This window comes from Narcine bancroftii, chromosome 6 (genome assembly GCF_036971445.1).
Source record: "Narcine bancroftii isolate sNarBan1 chromosome 6, sNarBan1.hap1, whole genome shotgun sequence".
NCBI lineage: Eukaryota > Metazoa > Chordata > Chondrichthyes > Torpediniformes > Narcinidae > Narcine > Narcine bancroftii.
Window position 1 is genome coordinate 64,514,502 of NC_091474.1, and position 15,287 is coordinate 64,529,788.

General features: G+C 39.4%; 1 protein-coding gene across 6 annotated transcripts in view; it reads right to left on the reverse strand.

The window, feature by feature from the left end:
* lyst (lysosomal trafficking regulator) overlaps positions 1–15,287 on the reverse strand; it is a 344,523-nt gene that overhangs the window by 76,693 nt on the left and 252,543 nt on the right. For 3 of the 6 annotated variants that reach the window (XM_069885165.1, XM_069885164.1, XM_069885169.1), the window contains exons 28-31: positions 13,292–13,444; positions 4,551–4,712; positions 3,510–3,701; positions 184–356 (exon numbers count right to left, since the gene is read on the reverse strand). In XM_069885165.1, coding sequence (XP_069741266.1) covers positions 184–356; positions 3,510–3,701; positions 4,551–4,712; positions 13,292–13,444 — 680 coding nt within the window. The remainder of the gene's footprint in view (positions 1–183; positions 357–3,509; positions 3,702–4,550; positions 4,713–13,291; positions 13,445–15,287) is intronic. The other 3 variants (XM_069885168.1, XM_069885167.1, XM_069885166.1) reach the window with 2 other exon arrangements.

A 15,287-nucleotide genomic window follows, 5' to 3' on the forward strand; every position in this document is an offset into this window, starting at 1 on the left:
CAGCAAGGGGCAGACTTATCATTATTGAAGATAATCTACAAAATTGGATCAAAGTAGCTTTCCCATAGGATTCATGCTTAATAAATGACATCCAAATCCTTTGGATTCTATCCATGCAGCCAGAAATAACAAGAACCCTCTGATTTAAATAAATAGTAGGATATGGAGAAGTGAATCACTCACCAAAGATATTTTAATTCCTTCAATCATCAATTTTAGCATTTCTTTCCGAAATATTTTTATATTGTTGCTGGGGAGCTCTGATGCACCTTCCTCGAAGCCTTCTCTCAGAGGTACGTGACTTAGATCTGGATATTCAGATGTGCTCAATAAATCCAGAGAGTCAGATTCAAGGTCTAATTAAGTACATGAATAAACACTTTTCAGCTCATACCCAGATTTTTAAAAAAATAGGCAATGAATAACACAATGGAAATGGACGTTTCACTGACTTAGCATTTAAAACAGATTGACACGTTTAGTGAATAAACAACATGTTTATTGCTAGAAAAACATGTTTAAATTAACTTTTTTCTGACACAAATACTTTGCTTACATTTTATGTACACAAAAGATGTCTGGGTTACCAAGCAAGGCCCACAAAGTACAAATATTTTACATTGCCCATGTTCTCACGGAAACTTGGATTTCCATATTTAATTTATTATTGGAAAAATGTATCATATTTAAGTTAGCATTTTGCTCTTGATGTTAGTTCCAAAATGACATTTCACCAATTTTAATTTGGTTCTTCTCTCTTGGTATATTTTGTTGAAACAATAGTATTTCAGAATGGCTTTTTTACATTTAAAAAATTTTTTGAGCAAATTACCTGGGACATTTGGTCCATTGTGTCTACAGATGCAGACAGCAAAGTCAGTCTAGCAGAATATCAGCTGCAAAGTTCACCAACCTACTGTTTTAGCACAATTGCTAAAATGTTATATGTGCACTATCTGGCACATGTTATGACTATATTACAAATTGGTGCAACTGTCAATTTGCTTGTAGAATGTCAAGGTACGGTCTAAATTCACATTAAGGAATTAATCCTTGCAGTTTTACCTTAACAGCTTACGTGTTTTTTAAAATGAAATTTTCACAGCAGGTGAAAGGTGATAAACAGCAGCGCAGAATTTACTAGTAGTTTTTAGCAATGCAAGCTCAATATTCCAACCCACCCCAAGTTCTCGCTTCACTTGAGTTCTGCAAGGAATCTCAAAAGAGAATCCATGCAGAAGTTCCCCAGATTTCCACCACAGGACAATACACATGGCAGGGTCTTTTGCACACAAATCTAATCACAAGGCAAGATCAGATCAGGAATTAAACAAGAAAATCTACAGCTGATTCAAGTGCAGTATATAAAAAGTACCGGAGACACTCAACGAGTCACACAATATCCATAGGAATCAACAGGCTAGGTGCTTTTCTACATCCCCCAATGAGGGACTCAGATCAAAAATGTTGATTGTTTTTGACTTCCTATGGATGTTACATGACCTGCTGAGTTTATCCAGTACTTTCGTTCAGTGCTCTGCTCTATGATGCCCTCCTGTAGTAGCCTGCGGACCTCTGTCCTAATGAAGGCTCTGTCCCTTGACTGTACCTCCTGCTCTTTGTGGCTATTGGTGTGCATTCTGGGGTCAGGTGTGTGTGAACAGCAGAGGGGGTTCTATGATCAGGACAGACAGGCTGCAGTGTTGTTTCTTCTTAAGGTGTAGTGGGGGGTGAGGCCCATTGTGCACTATTTTAATGCTTTCTAACTGGCACTGAAAATCTAACCCCAATAGTACCGGGGCACAGAGGTGAGGGAGTATGCGTAATTTGAACCCTTCGTATTTTGTGCCCTGGATTTCTAGAGTAACCCTGCAAAACTGTTTTACCTCAGCCGCAAGGCTGCTGGCTGCTAACAGGATCTGGTGCTCACTTGGGCATGTGGGGAGGGAAAGGTGGTTGACCAACCCCTGGTCAATAAAACTTTCAGTGCTTCCACTATCTATTAAGCAATTTACCCTCACATCATTAATTTTGATGCACACAGTGGCATCAGATAAATTGTGTGGACTCGCCTGATTCATGTGCAGGGAAGCAAGTCTGGCGTGTCCTTCCATCTGATAGTACCCGGTGACTAGATCAGGTCCTGGCAAAGTAATGCTGATAAATCTGCCCAAGATGCACTCTTTTTTCTTTGGCTTGGCTTCGCGGACGAAGATTTATGGAGGGGGTAAAAAGTCCACGTCAGCTGCAGGCTCGTTTGTGGCTGACCAGTCCGATGCGGGACAGGCAGACACGATTGCAGCGGTTGCAAGGGAAAATTGGTTGGTTGGGGTTGGGTGTTGGGTTTTTCCTCCTTTGCCTTTTGTCAGTGAGGTGGGCTCTGCGGTCTTCTTCAAAGGAGGCTGCTGCCCGCCAAACTGTGAGGCGCCAAGATGCACGGTTTGAGGCGTTATCAGCCCACTGGCGGTGGTCAATGTGGCAGGCACCAAGAGATTTCTTTAGGCAGTCCTTGTACCTTTTCTTTGGTGCACCTCTGTCACGGTGGCCAGTGGAGAGCTCGCCATATAATACGATCTTGGGAAGGCGATGGTCCTCCATTCTGGAGACGTGACCCATCCAGCGCAGCTGGATCTTCAGCAGCATGGACTCGATGCTGTCGACCTCTGCCATCTCGAGTACCTCGACGTTAGGGGTGTGAGCGCTCCAATGGATGTTGAGGATGGAGCGGAGACAACGCTGGTGGAAGCGTTCTAGGAGCCGTAGGTGGTGCCGGTAGAGGACCCATGATTCGGAGCCGAACAGGAGTGTGGGTATGACAACGGCTCTGTATACGCTTATCTTTGTGAGGTTTTTCAGTTGGTTGTTTTTCCAGACTCTTTTGTGTAGTCTTCCAAAGGCGCTATTTGCCTTGGCGAGTCTGTTGTCTAACTTAGCTTAGTATCAAAACTAGGAGTGACATTTAGGACACCATTCCTTTCGAAAAGCCATGCTAACTATGTCTAAATGATTACACTAGCATTCTTAATTCATCATTACCAGACTGACCAACCTTTCCTTTTAAAATAATGGTGAGCACATTTAGCAGGTCCTTGTGTATCTTACAAGAATAAACCATTTTTAAAAATCAGTTGGTCATCACAAGAAATTTACCTTTTGATTGAAATTCTGCTCAATTTAATGTAGGGCTGTCTTCATTGCAAAATTGCAATCATGTTAATGAGAACAGAAAAGCACAAAGTGAAGATGCTGGAATATTGAGTGAACAATGAGACGCTGGAGAGATATGAAGATGGGATGAATTAGCCCCACATAATGATTTCCCACAGGAAAGTGAATGAGTAAAAATGAAGTCAATAGTTGGCTGATTGTGAAGCCCTCCATAAGGGGATAGTCCACCAAGCTTCATGATGAAGAAAGGCAACTGCAGTGAGAAACCTGGGAATTGTTAGTGTCTGTGGACTCAAATGAAACCAAGCTATGAAAAAGGAAAAGGCAACTAAATTACCTACCTTGGTAGATTAGCCTGTTAACAGATAAAATTGTGAGTCTCTGTAGTCTCTGTACAAATTCTGTCTCAGAAGCTCTCATTGAGTTTTCATGGCTCATCCTCCTTTGCATGAGCTCAGAGAGTTCATCACTGGCTACTGATCGCATTCTCATCAATAAAGCATCAGATGGAGCAGCTGAGAACCTGCGAGGGCCTGGCAATAAAGATTCCAAGTCAAATCAGCTTCAGTTAACTCTGTATATTTACTATTTTTTTTATATATATAGAACCACCCTGTGAAAACTGCCTAAAGATTATAAAGTGTAATGTTTTAAGAGAGTATTAAGCTCAGCAATAAAGAATCAAACTACAAGCTAGGAAAGCACAATACACTTAGAAAGGAGCAAAGGAAGATTTTGTTCTGGTAAAACACAATTTCAGCCATTAACATCACAAATTCTGAATAGTCTCATTCAAAATGATCTTTCCTGCTCTTTTATTGTGGTAAAATTTCAAAGCGTCCTCACAAATTACTGTTATGAATATTAGCAAATGAACATTGGCACTAAGAGCTACCGAAGGAAGTTGGTAAACAGCTAGCAAATAGTGAATGCAGAACCACACCGCTTTATGTAAATTGTTGAATAAATGGCTTCCAATCAAGTTGGAGAAGGTTACTGCTACTCTATTTTGTAGTATTTTTGGTTAGTACTGTATCTATTGTAGCAGAACTGCAAACAAATCAGTGGCAAAAAAGTGTATCCAAGCACTGATTTGAACTCAATACTGTAAACCTAAAAATAAATATAATTGTCATCTATCCGAAAATGTGGTTGAATTTCTAATTCTGAGTATATATAATTCCCATTTCAGAGTATTTCTACTTCATGCTGAAATATATATGCACCTTAAAACTTTGAGTCTTCAAAGATATAGTAGGTTTACAGTATCAGAGATGTTTTTTTCTCTTCCACGACGCACATTTTACAGTCTGCCATTGAAACAAAACATTTCAGAATGAAATGTTTTTCCAGATTCTTAATTCAGAAGACCATTACTACACCTGCTTCTGAAGGGAGAGAATAGGAAATGGATCCAGTTGGGAGTGGTAAGGATGACTCATGATGCACTAAGTTCAAGCTATAAGCCATTGGAAGGTGACCATACGAGGAGAAATGTTGTCTTGGTAGCCGTGGAATAATGGCATCTTTCAATGCAATTGAACCTTTGTTGTAAATAAACAAATTGTAGAGATGTATGCTGGGGAAAACTAAACAATGAATAAATGGTACTGCCTGCAACACATTGATGGCAGAGGATTAGATTAATTAGCAAAATCCACATCCCAAGTTTTGATATCATTTCTAACAACATTCTCCAATCTCTACTTACATCATATAGTAAACAACAGAGCCCACACGTTTACAAGTGTTTGACAGATAATCTTTCACCCGTCTTTCCGCGTTAATGTAAGAATTAACCGAGGCCGAGTTTATTTCCAATCTGTCATCACAAGACTTTAAATTAAATATTGCAGGCCCTCCCTTTTTAAACTAAAGCAAAATGTTTGCTATAGACTTTATTATGAATGTATTGTCCCTTCAACCAATTAAAGATCAGTTTTAAATGAATTCTTGTTAATGTAGATACCAAGATAACAAGGAGCAGAAAGCAAGTAGAACCAAAAAAATCACATGAATATTTAAAATTTTGATAATTGCTGCTTTGACTAAAATTACATGAGCTCAAGATTGTTCTTACAAATCCAAACTGAGCTTTAATCAGTCCTTATAAGCAGGTTTCATTGACAGATACAATCCTTTATTATGGATGAACCATTGATGGCTCAGATCAGTTGCTGATTAGCTTTCTACACTCAGATCGTAATTGCATAATTGCATCTGTTTCTATCACTTCTCTGACAACTTGTTCCATATATCTACCACCCTCAGTGTGAAAAAGCTTGCCCCCAGATCTTCTTTAAATTTCTCTGCTCTTCACCTTAAACCTACGGCCACAAGTTTTAGTCCCCCACTCTCAGAAAAAACACCATCTACCCTAGCTATGGCTCTCATAATTTTATATCCAGTACCTTTATGAAATAACCTATGAGCATCCCACATTCCAACAAGAATAAATCTAGCCTATCCAATCTCTCCACAAAAGTAAAGCTCCCTATTTCAGGTAACATCCTGCTGAGTTTCTTCTGCAATCTTTCTAATGCCACCCCACCCTTACAATACTCCTTCAACTTCTACCTCTCCTTTGATTCCCAATCTAAATGATACCCTAAATTTCAAATTTTGAATTACACTAGCTCAACCTGATAATTTTCTAAAAGTAAGATTCTCTAGATGTTGGAAATCTGAAATTAAAACAGAAAATGCAGGAAATACTTATCACGTCGCACATTAACATAGGAGAAAGAAATGGATAATGGGGTGGATAGCCAGTTTCACTGGTCGCCTCCCATGGGCCCCACAGCTATTGTGTGAACTTCAGCTCCCAGCACACTGGCAACAAAGGTGTTGCTTCAGCCCTGTCCCTGTGAGTGCCTGCTGCACTCAAAGGAACAGGATTGACAACTTTTGTGGTGTTCCTCCCCAAGGTCATTCAACACATTAAAGACATACGCAAAAACAATTACAGTACAATTGGATTCACCGGGATCCTCGTTTTGGATAAGTAAGGATATCCGAAACAAATCAGAAATCCTTATTTATCTGAAATTTTTTCAGAGCTGAACTGACCCCACAGGTTGAAAAAAATTCACTTGACATGAAATTAGAATGCCCTCGCTTCAGGTAACTCCCTCCCATCTCGCTTTCCATTTCTTCTTTACCTTCCCTTATTGACTTTTCTCTCCAATTCTCCCTCTCAAACTGTGTGCTGCTAGCTCCTAGCCACAGGTACTCCAAAGAATCCTTTGTCTCAGCATCATCAAAAAGAGTGGCCTCCAAGGCAGGTGTGGGACCTTGGGCTCAGTGGTGTTTCCACCCTTTCCCTCCTTGGCACACTGACTCTGAATCCTCTCCTCGGCCTACTTCCCCTGTGTGCATGTGTGATAGGCCTTGTGGAGGATTCCGAGTCAGGACTCCAGCGTCAGGAGCTTCGGTAATGGAGACAGGAGCCCTCCAACTCGCCAGTGAGTGTTCCACTGGTCCAGGCAGCAGCAGCGGTGGGTTCGTGTCAGCGATTGGCTGAAACAATGGTTGGGAGGTCTCAGTGATCGGTGGCAGAAGTTGCGTTTGCCCGGTGGCTTTGCCCGGTGGCTGCCAGGACTTTTTTGGTGAAAATTAAAAATTATTTTAATGCTTAAAAAGCCTTCCCTTTAGGTTTGTTGTTGTTTAAACATTGATACAAGTGATTTGCTGTTGCTACTGGGCTGTTTTTTAAAAAAAAGACCAGTTATCTGAAAAAAAAGTTTATCCAACATTGGCGCGGCCCTGACCATTTCGGATAATCGGACGATCTAATAAAAAAAAATCACTCTTTTGCCTCTCACCTGGTAAACTGTAATTTCTGATTTTTTATGAACACTGAGTGTTTGTATCAACTTTAACCTCAATCGGGTTTCAACTTGCAATTTTTACAGTACAGTACTGACCATTTCTAACTCTTTAATTCCTTATTTAAATTCTCTATTCTTGAAGATTGGCTACTGACTAATATCCACCATATTTCAATTATACTCCTCCACAACCTATACATTTTAAGGTCTCCACTCTGATTTCTGTTGTTTAGGTTCATCAGATCATCACAACTTTCTGGAAATACATTTTGCTTCTTCCATAACCATGGATTCTCTGCTTATCAATTTGTTTTGCTCCTCTTCTTGCAATTTCGGTAGTTCTATTTTAGCTAGAAACTCATCTATTTTGTCTTTTTTTCCTTTGTTCTCAGTTCGGTATAATTGCTCGTACAATTCCTTGAAGTTTTCATTAATCTCTATTGGATTATATGTAACTTGTTTGTCCTTTTTCCTTGATGCCAATATCATTCTTTTAGCTTGTTCTGTTTTAAGCTGCCAAGCCAGTATTTTGTGCGTTTTTTCTCCTAGCTCATAATACTTCTGCTTTATTTTCATTATGTTCTTCTCCATCTTATACGTTTGTAGTGTTTCGTATTTTATTTTTTTGTCCGCCAATTCTCTTCTTTTTGTTGTATCTTCCCTTGTTGCTAGTTCTTCTTCTGTACTTACTATTTCCCTTTCCAGCTGTTCTATTTCCCGATTGTAGACCTTTTTCATCTTAGTTACATAACTTATTATCTGCCCTCAAAGGCTTTCATTGCATCCCATAATATAAATTTGTCTTTCACTGATTCCGTATTTATTTCAGTACATTTTAATTTGGCGCTCAATAAATTCTCTAAATTCCAGTCTTTAAAGTAGCATGGTGTTTAATCTCCATCTATATGTTCTTGGTGGGATGTCCTCCAGTTCTATTGCTAATAACAGGGGTGAGTGATCAGATAACAATCTAGCTTTATATTCTGTTTTCCTAACTCTCCCTTGAATATGGGCTGACAACAGGAACAGGTCAATCCTTGAGTATGTCTTATGTCTACTCGAATAATACGAGTATTCCTTCTCCTTTGGGTGTTGTCTCCTCCATATATCCAAAAGTTGCATTTCTTGCATTGATTTAACCACAAATTTGGCTACTTTGTTCTTTTTGCTAGTCTTTTGTCCAGTTTTATCCATCTTTGAATCCAAATTAAGGTTAAAGTCCCTCCTATCAATATATTCCCCTGCGTATCTACAATCTTCAAAAAAATATCTTGCATAAACTTTTGATCCTCTTCATTAGGTGCATATATATTGACCAAATTCCAGAGTTCTGAATATATCTGACACTTTATCATTACATATCTCCCTGCTGGATCTATTATTTCCTCCTCTATTTTGACTGGTACATTTTTATTGATTAATATACCTACACCTCTGGCTTTTGAATTAGATGATGCTGCCGTTACGTGCCCTATCCAGTCTCTCCTTAAGTTATTGTGTTCCACTTCAGTTAGATCCATTTCCTGCACGAATGCTGTATCTATTTTTTTTCCAGTAAATTTAATAGCCTCTTCCTTTTGATTTGGTCATGTATTCCATTAATATTTATAGTCATATAGTTCAACATGGCCATCTCATACTATGTTTACACCTCATTTCCACTTTCTCACCACCACCTTTCCCCTTTTCCCCATTTTCATTTTTCAGTTTTAACCATGGATTCTCTGCTTGACAGATAACAGGGCACGAGCTCCCGTCTAATTAATTTGTTGAACTTCTGGATACCATTCCATAGAACATTACAGCACAGAAAACAGGCTATTCTGACCTTCTAGTCTATGCCAAAATATCATTCTGCTAGCCCCACTGACCTACAGCCATTCCATAACCCTTCAGACCTCTCCCATCCATGTATTTATCCAATTTATCTTAAAACTTAAAAGTGAGCCTGCATTTACCACGTCAGATAGTAGCTGATTCCACATTCTCACTACTCTCTGAGTGAAGGAGTTCCCCCTAATCCTTTTCCCTTTCACCCTAAAGCTATTCCCTCTTGTATTTATCTAAGAGGAAAGAGCCTATTTGCATTTATTCTGTCCATATCCCTCATAATTTTGTAAACCTCTATCAAATCTCCCCTCATTCTTTTATGCTCCAAGGAATAAAGTTTTAACCTGTTTCATCTTTCCTTGTGACTCAACTCCTGAAGACCTGGCAACATCGTAGTAAATCTTCTCTGCACTTTTTCAATCTTACTGATAGCTTTCCTGTAATTTGGCAACCAGAACTGCATACAATATTCCAAATTTAGCCTCACCAATGTCTTATACAACCTCATCATAACATCCCAATTCCTGTACTCAATATTTTGACTACAGAAGGCCATTTTCCTTTTTCCAAAAGTACAACAGGGTTCCTTCCACTTGAGCCTCCCCATCTACCTTACCAGAAGCTCACACTGCTATTTCAGTATTTTTAATAAGACTCTGCAATGCAATTGGATGCATCTTCCCCACTCAAATCAGCATAGAAAGGAAATTTTGCATCATAACTCATCGGTTCGTCCTTGAAATATTACCAATCCCTTCTATCCTGTGATACCTCTTATGGAAAATATGCAAAACCTGGTAACTTTTTTTAACCTTCTTCAATATCCCCCTTCCAGCTTCCCATGGTAAAATACTTGTTACCAGCTCTCTTCTATCCTTCAAAATTCAAGAGTGTAATAATGTATTTCAGTCCATTTAGTGTTCTAAACTAATTTAGAATTGCTGAGTACAACACAGCCTCCCAAATGTAGATTAGGTGGCAAAAAACCTCATTTTAGTGCACAAGGATGCCCTCAGTAGGGCTGGAAGAGAATATTCAATATATCCTAGCAAAAAGCAGACATAGCTTGGAATCATACAGGTTCCACCATAAGAAATTATAATTTGGAGATTGAGGTCAATACAAAACTAATTTTAGGTCATGCTTCTAATAATTGTCAAATAATTCTGTCCCATTCCCATTATAACCCTGACATTCAACCCAAATTTGACAAACAACATAATTTTCAATAAGAAATATTACGTCTTATGTGCCAAATATTTTCAACAATTTAAAATATCGATTCTGCTACATTCATCAATTACTCCTCTAGACCTTCATTTGAATTTTTAAAAAATTAGTCTCTGTTTGCCTTATAACTTCATTTAATTATCTTGCCTTCCACACAGATACAGGACTTTTATTGATTGCTCCCCTCTTACCCCAAAATATTTTCAGTTTTAGTCATCAATCAAAACATAAGTATTTGTCTTCTCAGATTCTGTCTGAACTGCTAAGTATTTCCATCTCTGATAAATTATCCTTTAAATTATGCTGTCCCAACCTATACACTGCTCTTCTAACATCAGACTGCATCATTGCAATGAACATTCATATTCCTTTCTCATCACCTAATCAGATATACGTACAAGAATCTCTCAGATTCTGAATGACATAATTCTTCACTCTGATCCTCTAACTCCAAATTGCAATCTGATTTTCTCACTGATTTCCCAATCTACACTCTTGTCTAACAGAATTACAGTACAACTCCGATTATCCGAAATGCTTGGGACCAGGCCCATGTCAGATAAATGATTTTTTTGGAGAACAGGTCATTTTTTAAAAACAGCCCAGTAGCAACAGCAAATCACGTATCAATTTTTAAACAACAACAACAAGGAAGGCCTTTTAAGCATTAAAATAATGTTTAATTCTTATTTAAAAAAACCCATTGCTGCCGCTGATCCCAGGGAAGGCTTCCCTGGCCGGTAGAACACTCACTGGTCAGTCAGCAGGCTCCTGTCTCCCCAGTCACTGGAGCTCCTGATGGCCGAATCCCGATTCCGAATTCTCCCCTAAGCCTACCACACACGAACATCAGGGAGCCCGGTGTACGTGTGCAATAGTAGACTGAGGGGAGGGTTGGAGTCGGGAGTTCCTCTGTATCGAGGGTGGGAGGGAAGGGGATAGGAGGGAAGGTGAGGGGAAGGAATGGAACGCCACTGAGCCCGAAGCCCTGCTCCTGCTCAGAGTTCACTCTCCTTGATGACACCGGGGCAAGGGATTCTTCGGACTACTTGCGGCTGGGAGTCAGTGGCACGCAGTTTGAGAGGGAGAGTTTGGGAGAAAAGTCAATAGGGGAAGGTAAAGAAGAAATGGAAAGAGAGAGGGGAGGAGTTACCTGAAGCGAGGGGATTCTAATTTCATATTGAGTGAATTTTTTTTTCAAGCTGGGAGGTCAGTTTGGCTCCGAAAAAATTTCAGATAAATAAGGATTTCTGATTGTTTCGGATATCCTCATTTATTCTAAATTAAAACATTTTTGGATAAATGAGGATTTCAGAGAATCTGATTTTGGATAATCAGAGTGGTACTGTACATAGTTCATCTTTCAGCTGCTCCCATTGGGGAATAGATATAGGAGTATTAGAACTGGCACCACCAGGCTGAGGAACAACTTCTTCCCGCAGGCAGTGAGAATGCTGAATGACCAAAGGAACTGCTCACACTAACCATCTGAGATTCTCTTGGTCATGAAACAAAATCCATCCACTAATTTATTTATTTATTTGGAGGAAATACTTGTACTGCATATATATTATTTGTCTGTATACATCTTATGTCTGATTGTGCGTCTGCATGCTTTTGCACTAAGGACTGGAGAACACTGTTTCATCGGGTTGGACTTGTACAATTAAATAATAATAACCTCAACTAAACAAACTAATGACTGCAGTTTTTAATTTGTGTGTTGGGTTGTGTTATTATCTTGGAAGTTCTTTCATTTAAAAATAGAAATGACAGAGCAGTTTTATTTTCATTGTGTTCATACATATCTGTAATTAAAAGAACTCAAGCATATTTACAACCAATTATTTCAAGCTTTATGGCATGAGAAATAGTTTTAAAAATTGAATGCATACACAGCATTGACTTACTAAACAATAGTTACTTGTAACGAGCGAAATAAGATATCAAGATCACACTAATTGCTTTGAGTATTTGTAACTGCACGGAAATAAAAATTCACAAGACAGCGGTCACCATATGAATCACAATAGATTTCTGAAAAGGGTGACAATATATATTTTTAGAATAGAAATATATCAAATTGCCCAATACCCTACGGAACAATGATTGATGAGCGGTGCTGATCAGATCTCTGTTGGAACAGGATGTCCGTGATTATTAATGTGAGGTGTCGGTTGGTGCAGTATAACTTTCTCCACCAGCTATATTTGACAATGCAAAAATTGAATAAGGCTAAACCATAAATTTCGGACCATTGCTTCAGATGTAGTATTGCGACAGGAATCTTTGTGTATGCAACCTGGACATGTACCAAGGAGGGACCCTTCTGGAGGGAACTAGGCCAAGACCTAGAGAAAAAAAAAATCATCGGTAAAGAATTCCCACAGGACTTAGAGCTGTTCCGATTGAGAAATATGATGGATATAAGGCTGAAAATGAAGCTGTCCAAATTCCAAATCCAATTTGTAATGATTGCATTGACAGTGGCCTGGAAGTGCAAAGCGGTTACCTGGAAAGCTGACTCTCAATTGGGCATTGCACGCTTGAATGTGGAAATGCAAAGCTGTGTTCCTCTGGAGAAAATTACCTACAACTTAAGGGAAAAATATAACATTTCCCAAAATATTTGGCAACCGTATTTAAATTTCATAGGAGTACAATTATAGTGTGGATCTTCGTATCTCGGCTATCCTGCCTTTCCCGTCTATTCTTCTACTGAGGGAGGAGGCAGGGAGGTCCATTCCAACCCAATCAAGTAAAGTCAAGAAAAATGTACCAGCCCAGGTGCTGGCTATCAGGCCATGACAAATCCCTGATGTGCTCCCTAACTTTGTTGTGGGTGTCTTGAACATTGTATGTAATTGTGGTCTGTTCAGTGTTGGGGGGGGGGGAATAAATGGCTTGGACTCAAGGGCAAATTTTGTACCTAATGGATAAATCTAATTTGTGATTGGTTCCTGGAAATTGTTTGTGTTTGAAAATCTATAAATAAAATAATTTCAAAAATTAGCTCAATATCCCAAGTTGGCAAGGTTAGCAGGCTTTATTCCATATATTTATACGAGGGGTTGATTTAAATTTATCATACTATAGCAAAGAAAAACAAAAACTGCAAAAGTCTTCTGAGATAATCACAATTAATACAAAATACTAATTGTGAAAAAGGCTTGCATATCAAATAGTTAACCCATGGTTAGTAAAAATAACCAGTTGCAAACTGCAACACTCACCAGCAATACTCTTTCTCTTCTGATGAATGGCATGGTGTTGAGTTGCAGGTAAATGCAAGGAGCTACTCATATTCTGTGTATCCTGATTTGCTGTTGATTTGATAAATTCAATGGCACTCTGAAGGACCCGGAACTGGAGCATAACAGCCATTTCTACACAAGGACAGACATTAATTAAATTCAAATCACAGATACAGGCTGGTATAGATTGGAGAACTTTCATTAAAAGTTATCTATTTTTGCTATTTTGAGTTGAATCTGTCCTGGAGCCTCCATGTTGATAAAATCACAAAGAAGGCTTGTCTGCAGCTATACTTTGTAAGGTGACTGAGGAGATTTGGTATATCACTGAAAACCTCGACAGGTGTACTGTGGAGAGCATTCTGGCTGGTTGCATCCCTGCCTAGTATGGAGTTGCCAACTCTCAGGACATGAATAAACTCTAGAGGGCTGTTAATTTGGTCTGTGACATCACAGGCATTAGACTTCACCCCATCGAGGACATCTACATGAGGCGGTGTCTTAAAAAAGCAGCCTCTATCTTCAAAGACACCCACCATCCAGACCATCCACTCTTCATTCTGCTACCATCGGGGGAAAAGGTGCAGGAGCCTAAAGACGAGCACTCAGCAGCACAAAGACAGCTTCTTCCCTGCAGCCCTCAGATTCCTGAATAATCAGTGAACCAAAGAGACTGCTTTACTTTTCGTGTGCTCTTATTGTTATTTTTATAGGAATGTAGTAAGATGGTTATAATATGAATGTTTACATTATGACGCTGCTGCAAACCCCGAATTTCATGACTTGTCCATGACAATAAATCCTGAGTCTGAATAGTAAAGATGAAAGTTTCAAAAAGATATCACTGGTTTGGTCACATAGGCAAGTGGCAAATTAAATTTAACTTGGAAAAGTGTAAATAAGTGGACATGGGAAAACAAACAGAGTAAAGGGATCCACTATTTTCTTTAGTTTGCACATCTGGGAATGAAAAGAAATAGAAAGATCTTGAATTGCACATACGAACCTGAAAGTAGCAGGTCAAGAAGATAATGTGGCCAAGGTGACACTAAAGATAACCAACATTTCCACCAAGTGCAACTGGACCCCACTTCCCGCCTTCTGCAGGGATCTTTAAACCCTTTGCCTGGTAATCCCTCTCTGCTCATTTCTCCCTTGCCCCTGGTACATCCCCCTTGCAATTGCAGATTCACATGTGCCTCTTCCAATCTCATCCATTGCATTTGGCAGTTTCAATTTAGCCTCTCCTACGTTGGTGATACCAAACACAGACTTGATAACTGTTTTGCAGAGAATCCACAATGGCTACCCTGAACTTCCTGCTATTTTAACTTCCCTTCCCATATTATCATCCTTGGCCTTCTCTACAGTCAGAGTTAGGCCTGACTGGGCAGTCTACAATTATTGAATTTGCCAGTACACAAAAGAGCTGGAGCAACTCAGCAGCATCTACATGCATACATTGACAAAGGGCTCACTCAGGTCCAAAACGTTGGTTACCCTTTACTTCCTATCGATATCGTGTGACCTGCTGAGTTGCTCCAGCACTTTTGTGTATTGCACCCGACCCCAGCAGTTGCAGATTTTCTTGTTTAATTTAATTTTCCAATTTCAGACCATGCATCCTCCCTCCTCTCAGCTGCTTCTATTCTTCCCCCTTCAGCCCATCCCATGTTTGTTCCTTTCCCCACCCAACCTCTCACAGATTCTCATGCCTCTTCTTTTCAGGTCCACACTCTTCCAACCACATTTCCCTTGCTTTCTTACCCCTCTTCCCTATTTGAGTCCGCCTGTCCTTCACCAACAGCTCATAAGAACATAAATAATAGGTCTATTGAGTGCTCTGTCATTCAACAAGATCATGGCTGATCTATCCATAGACTCAGCTCCACATGCCATCTTTACCCCCAACCCTTAATTCTCTGACTACGCAAACTTCAGGCTGTGTTTTTAATACATGTGCCTCCACTACCTC